Source organism: Ruditapes philippinarum, unplaced genomic scaffold (genome assembly GCF_026571515.1).
Source record: "Ruditapes philippinarum isolate M1 unplaced genomic scaffold, ASM2657151v2 ctg5076_1_1_1_1, whole genome shotgun sequence".
NCBI lineage: Eukaryota > Metazoa > Mollusca > Bivalvia > Venerida > Veneridae > Ruditapes > Ruditapes philippinarum.
This window is the reverse complement of record NW_026859014.1, coordinates 12946-26082: the sequence shown is the minus strand read 5'-3', so window position 1 is coordinate 26082 and position 13137 is coordinate 12946. Positions and strand designations below refer to the sequence as shown.

At 33.0% G+C, this 13137-nt stretch overlaps 1 protein-coding gene across 1 annotated transcript in view; it reads right to left on the bottom strand.

Moving 5' to 3' along the window:
- Positions 1–12927, bottom strand: part of LOC132754909 (uncharacterized) — a 39786-nt gene extending 26859 nt beyond the window's left edge. Inside the window, exon 1 of the mRNA XM_060745658.1 lies at positions 12844–12927. Within this exon, the coding sequence (XP_060601641.1) occupies positions 12844–12927 (84 nt within the window). The remainder of the gene's footprint in view (positions 1–12843) is intronic.
- Positions 12928–13137: the final 210 nt, after the last annotated feature.

The window sequence follows — 13137 nt, the reverse complement described above, 5'->3', positions numbered from 1 at the left end:
GTCCTTCCGTCCGTCCATCCGTTCGTCCGAATTTCGTTTCCGGAGTAGTTCTCTGCAACTACTGGCTGGAATTCAATGAAAATTTATGGGAATCATTAATATCAAGAGGAGATGCGCATATCGTCGGCTTGTTCCGGTCAGACCCTTTAACTCAGAGTTATGGCCCTTGATTAGTTATGTAGTATGCATATGGAGTAAAAATTGTTTCCACGCTACTTCTCTGCAACTACTGGCTGGAATTCAACGAAACTTTATGGGAACCTTCAATACTAAAAGGAGATACGCATAACCTCGGCTTGTTCCTGTCAGACACTTAAACTCAGAGTTATGGCCCTTGATTAGTTATGCAGTATGCATATGGAGTAAAAATCGTTTCCGCGCTACTTCTCTGCAACTACTGGCTGGAATTCAACGAAACTTTATGGGAACATTCAATACCAAGAGGAGATGCGCATATCCTCAGCTTGTTTCGGTCAGACACTTTAACTCAGAGTAATGGCCCTTGATTAGTTATGCAGTTTGCATATAGAGAAAAAATCGTTTCCGCGCTATACTTCTCTGCAACTACTGGCTGGAATTCAACGAAACTTTATGGGAACCTTCAATACCAAGAGGAGATGCGCATATCGTAGCCTTGTTCCGGTCAGACACTTAACCTCAGAGTTATGGCCCTTTATTAGTTATGCAGTATGCATAAAGAGAAAAAATCGTTACCGCGCTACTTCTCTGCAACTACTGGCTGGAATTCAATGAAACTTTATGGGAACCTTCAATACCAAGAGAAGATGCGCATATCATTGCCTTGTTGGGGTCAGACACTTTAACTCAGAGTTATGGCCCTTGATTAGTTATGCAGTATCCATATAGAAAAATATTTGTTTCCTTGCTACTTCTCTGCAACTACTGGCTGGAATTCAATGAAACTTAATTTGAACCTTCAATACCAAGAGGACATGCGCATATTGTCGCCTTGTTCGGGTCAGACATTTTAACTTAGAGTTATGACCCTTGATAACTTAGGCAGTATACAACCAGAGCAATAATTGTTTCCGTGCTACTTCTCTGTAACTACTGGCTGGTATTCAATGAAACTTTATGGGATACTAAGAGGAAATGTGCATATAGTTGTCTTGTTCTGGTCAGATACTTATTACTCAGATTTTGGCCCTTGATTAGTTATGTAGTTTGCATACATCTCATTGGCATTTCCAGATATTACTATTTAACACAAAGTTATGGCTCTGTTATTTTCCTGAATATTTATCAAGTTCAAAGAATATTACTGTTTATGCCATGATTAATATATAATAAAGCCTTATGTCTTCAGTTGTTGTGTTAATAATAACCAGTACTCGGCGGGGGATATAAATTCAACGGATTTGCTTGTTATTATTGTTTTGGTGTCATGACAATTGGTCATGACAATAGCGCATCATAAGGAAATACATGAGAGTGAATATAAAATGTTGGCATGTACAGGTACGAAACAAATAAAAGAGTAAGCATACATGTGGATAATAAAAAAAATCAGTGTGCCATATTTATAGTTATTATTTTACCGCTTGTCTCTGACCTCTAAACTTTTTTTTGCTATCTGTGTGGCCGTTATTGTAGTCATTTACGGACCACGTAAAAACTTCGACACGTCAAAAAATCTACTCATGTATAGGTTTTTAATAGGGAATGTATTGGGGGTGAGGGGTTACTTCGAAACATCGTCATCCAGAAAATCGACTTACTCACTCTGTGTCGTGAGTAAAACAATTATTCTCTTATCCCATGTTATTGGCGTCCGCGCCGCGCTTCGGCGCCCACTTTATGGAATGAAATCAGATTTTGTGAAAGGGCGACAGCAACTTCTCGAGCCTTTAAGTCGGTCATAATAAAAGCCGATCGTTCCGATCGGTATGATGATGCTAAAAATGAAGATATGTACAATGAATAGCGAACTGGAGGATTTCGCAATGCAAACATTTTCAAATGCAATAACCTTTTCCGTCTCTTCGGTTTTTTATTTATCATTTTTTAGTACACAGTGGGTTATCATTGGCGTCCGCGCCGAAGCGCGGCGCCCCTTTATGGAATGAAATCAGATTTTGTGAAAGGGCGACAGCAACTTCTCGAGCCTTTTAGTCGGTCATAATAAAAGCCGATCATTCCGATCGGTATGAGGGTGCTTGGTTATTATTAATTAAAAATGAAATGTCGCGATATGTACAATGAATAGCGAACTGGAGGATTTCGCAATGCAAACATTTTCAAATGCAATAACCTTTTCCGTCTCTTCGTTTTTTTATTTATCATTTTGTAGTACACCGTGGGTTATCATGGTATGTTAAAATAGAATGATGAGTTGATGACCTAAATATTCCGAAAATCTATTTATAGAGGGATGTACTCCTATCGGTAATTCCGGTCTCTCCCGGTCTATTTTGACCGGGATACTAGTGACCAGCGAATAGTATCACACGTTTATTGTCCGGTCTCTCCCGGTTTTGGAGTAGATGTTTGATATCGTTACAGAACAGAACAAATATTTTACAGATAAATGAGCTTTTTTCCAAAATGACTGTTTGTCACTTAGTTTGGTTACAATAATTAATAAACATAGTTCAACTCTCAAATTTATTGATTATTATTATACATAAACATACAATTCGGAAAAAGCCAACAATAACAACAACAATAGCATGTTTCATTCTATCTATATGAGATAAAAACAATAAATATGTACAATAATTGTGAAAAAAGGTATATTTTTATGGTTTTAATATGACACTATCAACTTTGAAACATTTTATTTAATTTGTTATTCGTGTTTAGTAAAGATGCCGAGGAATTATTCAAAGTTACAAATTAGATTTCATTAATTATTTAATTGATTGATACTTTTAAAAAAGAAAAATACAAATGTACATGTACATGGTTTAAGAATAAACAATATTATATATTGAAAGATTAACCATAATTTACTGACTTTTTCCAGTAAAGTTTTGACTTATAATCGTCGGTCAATATGACAATTGAATTCTTAAAATTTATTTTACAATTTTAATAAAAAAAAGAGTAGTAAACGTAAAATAGCACATAAAAACACAAAAAAGAGAGGAAAACAATATTCATAAAATCTGTATTTTTGTTATTAAAATAGATATTACAATTATTGTATAATTAATAAACAATAATGCTCAACATGACATGGTAATATAACCAGTGTCATATTTTTACTAAGTGTGAACAAATACCTTAATAGCTATTACATAATAAGGGACAATTCCACAAGTGTGGTGTTGGTCATGCGTTACACATATGGATTATAAATGATTGTATACATGTATATCCGTTGGTATTAATAATCACGATCATAAAGAAATAACAAGTAATATTCTAATCTCTAGCATGCCAATCAAAGTTCATAATGAACAATGTCTTTCGTCCGTTCATTCTAGTAAAAACCAATTAACCATTGAAAAGTTTATAAGAATAACTTTACATCATATGTCTACTAGTTCATCTTCACTTTCTGCATTTCTTGCTTGGACGCCCTTTGATGCTTTGCATCAATGCTTTTCTTGTGGTATGTTAAAATAGAATGATGAGTTGATGACCTTAATATTCCGAAAATCTATTTATAGATATCGGTAATTCCGGTCTCTCCCGGTCTATTTTGACCGTGATACTTGTGACCGTCGAAAAGTATCACACGTTTATTGTCCGGTCTCTCCCGGGTTTGGAGTAGATGTTTGATATCGTTACAGAACAGAACAAATATTTTACAGATAAATAAGCTTTTTTCCAAAATGAATGTTTGTCACTTAGTTTGGTTACAATAATTAATAAACATACATGTAGATCAACTCTCAAATTTATTGATTATTATTATACATAAACATACAATTCGAAAAAAAACCACCACCAACAACAACAACAACAATAGCATGTTTCATTGTATCTATATGAGATAAAAACAATAAATATGTACAATAATTGTGAAAAAGGGTACATTTTTATGGTTTTAATATGACACTATCAACTTTGAAACATTTTATTTAATTTGTTATTCGTGTTTAGTAAAGATGCCGAGGAATTATTCAAAGTTACAAGTTAGATTTTATTAATTATTTAATTGATTGATAATTTAAAAAATTATAAAGAAAAATACAAATGTACATGTGCATGGTTTAAGAATAAACAATATTATATATTGAAAGATTAACCATAATTTACTGACTTTTTCCAGTTAAGTTTTGACTTATCATCGTCGGTCAATATGACATTTGAATTCTTAAAATTTATTTTACAATTTTAATAAAAAAAAGAGTAGTAAACGTAAAAAGCTCAGTATTAAAATAGCACATAAAAACACAAAAAGAGAGGAAAACAATATTCATAAAATCTGTATTTTTGTTATTAAAATAGATATTACAATTATTGTATGATAAACAATAATGCTCAACATGACACGGTAATATAACCAGTGTCATATTTTTACTAAGTGTGAACAGATACCTTAAGAGGGGGTCTTCGCTAATAGCAATTACATAATAAGGGACAATTCCACAAGTGTGGTGTTGATCATGCGTTACACATGGGTATGGATTATAAATGATTGTATACATGTATATCCGTTGCTATTAATAATCACGATCATAAAGAAATAACAAGTAATATTCTAATCTCTAGCATGCCAATCAAAGTTCACAATGAACAATGTCTTCCGTCCGTTCATTTTGGTAAAAACCAATTAACCATTGAAAAGTTTATAAGAATATCTTGACATCATATGTCTACTAGTTCATCTTCACTTTCTGCATTTCTTGCTTGGACGCCCTTTGATGCTTTGCATCAATGCTTTTCTTGTAATCTTACTAGAAAGAAACCAAAACAACAGAATAGGATTTAGGCATGTATTTGACAATTTTCAACAAATAAATGCATGTAGTTTGGATCGTGTTAAAATCTCTTCAGTTATACAACAGCACCATTGGATCCTGTAGATAGTATCTTGTATAGCTGAATTCGAAAAGCCATATGCATATTCGTCCAAAGATAAACCTGAAAAATACTGAAACTATATTAATAATGATAAATGAAAACATAACTATTTATAACGATACTCTGTCTCATCAAAAAGAAAACCACTTAATAGCATCCTTTCTTAGAAACTGGGAGGGCGGGAAGAGGGAATAACGATAACTCTAAAGAACGTGTTAAAAGCATAGGAACTCGAGAACGGGACCGCAGATTGCGGCGTATATTTTCGATCTTGTAACGGTTTTTAAATACGTTTCTGCTACATCTAAATATCTTTTAGTATTATCCGAGTTTATGGACTCAAAAATATATATTATCAATTGAACCCAATCTGTCTCTTTTAAAATTGGTCAAATTTTACGGTATTATAAAAAAGACAAGGAGTGACATCCGCCATTTGCCGCAACGTTTTCGGCATGAGTTTTTCCCCTTTGGCTACAATTGATTACTATTTTTTCAGAATTTTGTTCCCGTTATTTTGTCAACTATCAGGTATCGTTCGGATATAACGTTAACGGTTTATTGTTTGTACACGTGTTGACATGTATAGGCGGCATTATAACCGGCGTATTCGTGTATTGATTTGTTAAAATGGAGAAAACAGACACTTTAGTAATATGGTCCAACTGATTTTGTCTAACTGAAAAGGAATATTTAAACATGATCCATAAATAAATATTTAAGGCACTCATCTCGTATTCATTACTAGAAAAATTAAAACAAAAATCAAGCATATCAAGGGGGGTAACTTACGCCGAACGTTGCGGCAAATGGCGGATGTCACTCCTTTTCTTTTTGGCTTGCACGGCTGCAAGCCATTTCATATGGAAAACTTGTTCCGGTTAGGTGTTTTTCTGCTTATATTTGTAAGTGCATGATTGAACGGGAAACCAGCTGCAATCGTGCCAATCGCAACTTTTCGGCCTTTTTCGTCACTCTTCGGATTAATGATAATAGCCGATGTAGTTCCGATTGCAATCGTGACAATTCGGGCGATTCCGTCATACTGCAGAATCAATCGCAACTACTCGGCCCTTTCCGTTAATCTTCGGATAAGTTAATATTATAGATAATAGCCGAGGCAGTTCCGAATGCTGCGGAATCAGACGAAGTAATATTACGGAAATCTAAGCTATTTTAGTTACTTCGGTAATCCCAGTTTGTTTATATAAATAGGATTCGTATTTTTACTTGACTTATTGATTTAAACCGTAATAAATTATAAACGAAATTGTTCCGTTTCAATTCTTTTTCAAGACGCAAAAGTTAGTTTCTTTTATACTAGTTTTTTGTCTGTATTAGTTTTATACAATAGAGGATGTTGACTGTAGTAGTATTCCGTCTTCAAAGGGTGGTCCAATTCACACAGAATATTAGTGCATGATCGAGTTATATTTAGATCTACTGAACTTGGTGAGGTAATCTAAAAATAGTCCATGCATATCATTAACCTTACCAGGTGATGATCTATAGATAGCGCATCGTATCTGTGAACATGCTTATTAATTGGTACCACGTAACGAAGTGGAAATGAAATGTGCACACTTGTTTCCTTTCAGTATGATAGATAGATCTCCACGTTAGTATTTTTACGATTGATTATTTTCTTTATTAGTTTTATACAATAGAGAATAGATTTCAAATCGTTTTGACAAAAATATTCGTTTTTACAAAAATAAAAACAACTAAATATGTTGGGATGAAGGCACAACTGTGCAAGCCTTTCCTTTTAAAAGGAAACTTTATTTCAATATACCGTCAATTTGACTGATTTTTTAAATTTGCAGATTATATTAAATTGAGATTAGATAATTAAAGACCACCCGCTCGCATAACATGAAAAGATATTCAAAGGTCGGACAAACAATATGTAAAGCCGGTACGTATTCGGATTTATGCGCCGCAATATGCGGTCCTGTTCCAGAGTTCCTATGGTTAAAAGCTGTCAAATACTGCCTCGAGTTGGAAACAATAGTAAAACACCGAATATATACCTACACACTGGTACAAAACACGTGAAAACCGTGCAATGTAATAAAATATGCATGAAACAAAATATGTTGTAGACTTATCAAAGCATAAACTAAACTATGGACTGGAATGAAATAACAATGGGAAACGTGAATAATTTTATTTACTCACAAACTTCTACTGTATATTACCCGTGCACTAAATTGTCAGCGTAAAATTGTCGGTGTAACTGTTTACGGGCGGAATGAAGAAAAAATGTGGGTTTCACAGCTTATCTGGGGGTACAATTTTACTGTTACAGCTAAGAAAATGAGCGCAACAGGTTGACTTATATTTTGTGAACGTTTGTGCACCTCGAAGCTACATGTTTAAAAGTTGTTTGTACTGGGGGATTAGCTCGAAAAAAAGGCCCATATTTGCCGAGCCATAGAAAAGTACGGGAAATATTTACGGTTATATTTGAATAGAAGGCATCCTTTTTACATAACAATCAGATAAGACATTAAGACCGATATCGATACACAACGGGCATGTATAAGAACCGGAGTCGCCTATGAAATTGAACAACTGCTGCTGCTGCTTCAACCCACTTCAACCCACACCTCGAAAGATTATATTTATTGATATCGTAGATATGGGTCACCGAGTAAACCGAAAGGAAAAAATTACTTCCAAAAGCCATTCATGACATGTGTAACATTGCTCCTGCTCTGAAAGTCGTTTTGCACGAAATTAGCGTGCTTTTACATGGACGGTGTAAAATACCAAGAAAAAGTACCGTTTTGTAGACAATCCATGAAGATTTTACGTAATGTCATTTTTTTTCTATGCAAAGCATGCATTTACAAAAAATGGCGCATGGTTTTTGTATTTTCTGATCGCAAGATCAGTAAATACATAGCTAACATCCACGGTCTAACACAAAATTTCCTTACAGACCTAACAACGCGAAGTAGTTCTCACTCAGAACTGCTTAAAAACCAGCAATTAAAAAAAAGAATAATTTTTAATGTAGGCATTTAACGAATTACAGTGCATTAAAAGTTTAGAGAAGTCAATAGAAATATGAGGTTACAATCACAAATTTAGCGGATGAATATCTTTTTTACCCAATGAAAAATGTTCGGCTATTTCCGTAAAGCTTAATCAATGAAAATGCTATTTTTAGCTATGTCGATTACCGAATACTCCAGAGCGTACTACACAAATAAATCTGACTGTCGAGTAGTGGAATATATACATGTCGTACTGTTTTGTCGAGAAGATTTTCGCTAAATTATTTTCATCAGTGTTCGTGAACAAAATATCTCGAAATTAGTAAAAATTACAAACACGAAATGGAAATTTTCAAATTGTATTTGTTTTTATTCAAGCTACATATGTATTACTTCACCGTGGTGCAGAGGTAGCGCGTTCGTTTAGGGTGTGAGAGGCCTAAGGTTCAAATCCTAGTCGAAGCAACTTTTTTCTTTCTGAAGTGTCTTTTTTTAAGGAAGTAGCCACGATATGCAAGGATAAAGTGTTGCTGTCATAAAAAATGAAAAATGAGTTTTTGATGCAACTCGTCATGGAAAATTCCATATGTATCAATCTCAAACTGTTATAGACGCAATCGCTGCGTAAGATTAATTATAGTAAATAAAAATAAACTTATACAGGAAAATACATACAGATAGTCAGTATGATTTAGCTTGCAAAGATCAGAAAATACCACAGAGGTTGCAGCCCTTTGATTAATTTAATATTATGACGACCTTGTAAATTGTACATTTTACGAAAATGATATTGTATTCCGCAGGTGGATTAATGCAATTTTTTATTAAGTAGCATTTATTTTTGTGGAATATCTGTAAAAATATAATAATGGGATCGACAGTTAACCTACTTTTGCATGCGCCATTATTTTCAGAACACTAGCACGAGCTCGCCTTCGGCAGTACAATGTTGCATCACAACAGTACGACTGTTGAAGTAGCGACGCAATTATAATTAATTATAAATTAATTAATAATAATAATATACATATTCATACAAAGGGATTTATTACAAATACACTTGATTCAATATATCACATGCTAATTTTTATTATTAAATCATTCATTCCGTGATTACTGTATTTTCGTTGCGATCTTTTAATTGTAACTTATTACAACGTGTTTCTCGTGCACATATCACTACATGACCTTGATCTGTCCGGGTCGATTATCAGATGAGTGGATATCAGTAAGAATTTCAACACAACATATTTATTAACAAAATCTATTGTTATTTCAACAATGAGAAGGTCAGAGTCGTGCAAGTTTTTTTTACCGAAGTACGGCGGAAAGTGTCATAATTTTCCCGCTCCGGCAAAATTCGTGCGTCACTTAGTTCACATAGGCTTATATAAGAAAATACATTAACTTTTTTTTGTGTGGAACTACAATGCCTAGAGCTTAGGTATTTGACAAACTGACATGCAGCGTTGCCTTGTGGATCACTTCTTTATTTATTAAGTCAAAGATTAAAAACAATGTACGTAAATATCTATTTTGTAAATTTTATCATCATTTTGATAAAATATTATACATTGTTTTTAAAAAATGGAAAATCAAATGGAGTAATCCAACTTTCATAATGTCTATTTTACCAGGGATATTTGTTGTAATAAGTTGTATCCCTGTTTTACCTAACCATATGAATAAATTCTTACTTTTTCATGGAAAAAATTGTGTGTTCAATAATTTTGTAAATGTGCTATTAACAATTTTTAATAGAAGTTGAACGAATTTAATTTCGCAAAAAATCCTGGCCTACCATTTATCTCTCTATAACAGAATCAAGGGAAAGTAACATTGAATGCCTTCTAAAGAAACGTATTGATAACGAAATTTGCCGATAAATTGATTCAAAATATTGAGTACAGATACATGTTGTTGTTTTTTGTTGTTTTGTTTTTGTTTTGTATTTGCGACGGACGCGCCCTCAGGCGCGTTCAGAGCTAAGTCATCTACACATGGGATTTCGTTGGCTACAATCGCGCAATGTGTCCTAAACCAATTAACAGCCCAAGAAATAGTACATGAATTTGATCCTTCAAAACTCCCATACTTTGACTGGATATCTTAATGTCTTCCATATTTAGCCTTTTCAATTTCAAATTAAGTTATCCAAGTTAAAATATGAACGTATATTATTGATAAAAACGTTGTAGTCCCGTAGTATTATTGCGCAATATGCAAATTACTGCTGAAACGATTTACCGCTGCCGAAAAAGTAGGACAGCAAATTATACTACAATAAAGGTGTAACCTCTGAGTTCCAAGACATTATTAGTAGGAAATAAATATTTCTACATTATACAAAACATTATTATTAACAAATCAAAAGTTTTTCGTGACTCTAGGATAACTCGCGCATTAATAAAAGAAGAACTATTTTCGTGACTCATACCGCGGGTTTAGCTGAATATTCAGCAGTTATTAATTAATATATTAGATACATTACAATGGTAAGTATAAATATCTATTTTTGAAAATGCATGTAAGATTAGAGAGTTTTACAACACTTTACCGCCATGTAGTCTTTCATGGTAAGGAAGTTATAATATCAGTTCTACTTCCGATTCTTGTGGTTTGTTTACATATTTTTCTAGGTCATGATATGAGTTAGCCTTCGCTATTCTAAAAATAGATTCTGCTTCACCTGTTCTGATTTTTGGACATGTAATTAATAAACCAGCGGATTAGATGCAATACTTTTAGAAATTCTATACAATTGTAAGAAGCAAACAAGTTGAAAATGGAATTTAGTGTGAAATTGAAAAGGACAACTAAACACTGTAGTGCTTAAGTGACATTTAAATTAAAATAAAAACGATGTGCTCTGGCCTACATCTTTACCTTGTAAATAAAAAAAATCTAAGAAACACACTTTTAATTGCTGATGATTTTAACCAAATTTTTTTTAATGAGACATATCCAAGAGAAATGAAAATACAAATGACTTATATTTTATTGTCTATATGCCCACTATGATATAACACGAATCAATTCTAAATAGAATTCTCAAATGTATAATGTATTATGTTTGAAGTTTATTTGCCTGGATTTATTCTAAAAAATATTTCGTTGACAGTTTTTTTTCTATTTACATATCATTTCTTAGAATAAATCGATAAGGATACTGATTTACAAGTTTGACCAGAGTTTTTAAGCATAAATTTCATTCTGTATTTAAGTGCTTGAAAGTAGAAAATCTGAATTATATCAGTTTGGGACACAAAATATATTGCTCTACAAATCTCGAACTTGTATGAAACAAATTTTCTCTGTTATATATTTTGTGTTTTGTTTTTGTTTTGTTTTTTTTTTCTAAAAGAAGCCTTAATGTCTCTCCGGTTGCATGTCCGTCGCATTCAGTGCTGCAGCACTTTGATTTTGTTACTCATGACATGACATGATAATGTGCTAACGACATTTTTTATAAAAGTGGGAATGATGTCATAGGACAGTTTAGATTAATTATTGTATATCTGTATACACTTTATTTTTGGGAAATACAGTCTCATCTACATCCATGTCAACTTTATAAAGCAAAGTGTAAACTACATATATGTACTTTTATTGCCTCGAATATTTAAGGAGTTTAATAAATTCAAGTACAAGTATTATGTATATACAATCAAGCACATCAATAGAAAAAGTGATCCTTATTACGAATATAGACATCCCCAGTTAAATGTATATAGTATACAAATGTACATGTTAACAGAAAAATGACAAAAAGTTTTCCTAGAGTGATTCTGTTTCACAGACGAAAATTTTTCGTCCCTATTAGTCATACTAATTACTAATACTCCGGATAACGGTCAATGTTGGGATTTGTTGAGTCTACATTTGTTACTCATTGTCATCCAAAACACGTGCTTCCGTATTGTTTCCGAGATGATTATTTGTAGTCGGCGAGGTGTTCCGAATCATACTTAAATATTAGATTTGTCTATAATTTTTAAAACGGAAAATTGTAACCACTTTTTTAGTCTGTAGCAAGCAGTCATCCAGCACAATGTTCTATTAGTAGTCAGTAATTCATATACTAGTACATGACTTATCTAAACGCATTGGACTTTAAACATAATTCATCAAAAATGAACAGTCAGTTTATTAACAAATTCTTTTGCGAATTAAAAATGGTGATAATTCAATATTATATCATATTATTCATATATATGGAACGCCGTGACTGTCTCATGTGATCAATGTTTTTGCTATCTTGTGAAATTATACTATTTTGTCGTTTAAGCATGTTAACATGTGTAATTTACATCATATCTTGTCAAAATACCATGCTGACTTGTTCAAAAACAGCATGCTAACTTGTCAAACAATCCTGATGACATGTGCAGACAACATGTTAACTTGTCAAAGTATCATGATGACTTGTGCAGGCAACATGTTAACTTGTCGAAGTATCATGATGCCATGTGCAAACCGCATGTTAACTTGTCGAATTATTTAGATGACATGCTCATAATACTTTGAGAAGTTAACATGTGTTTTGCAGCATAAATATCTGAGCGAGAAAAAGTTTGTGTATTTTTGATAGCCTTGTGTTTGTTGGATAGATAACCCTGACCACTTTTCCTTTAACATTAGTGGTACTTTACACAAAAACAGTTCCATTCCCCGCGTTTCCTGAAAACCTCCATTTAGAAACTTTTCAAGATCTCTAGGAAACACAATCAGAATACATCCAAAAACAATATAGATGCTAAGCGCAGTGACTGGGACCATTGAATATATATAAGAACCGTTCTCTTGCCACACTTGGACCAGCAATTATGGAACTAAAGCCTACAAGAGCTCCTTTCTTTACTGCATCTGCCACAAGATCTTTAGCATAAATATAATCAACTGTAACACGTATTGTTGAAAGTGACATTGGAAGAATGATAATCCATAGCCGAAGGAGGCGAGAAACAATGGGGCCACTTAGGTCAAATCCGTGCAAAGGACATGTTCATTTTTAGAAAAATAAAACATTTTGCATTTAATATAAGAAATAGTATATTATATTTTGTTATTTCTTTTTAGCAACATTCAGTCATCTTGAATTTCGATGTAAATTACTTAGGTTAAGCAGCATAATTGA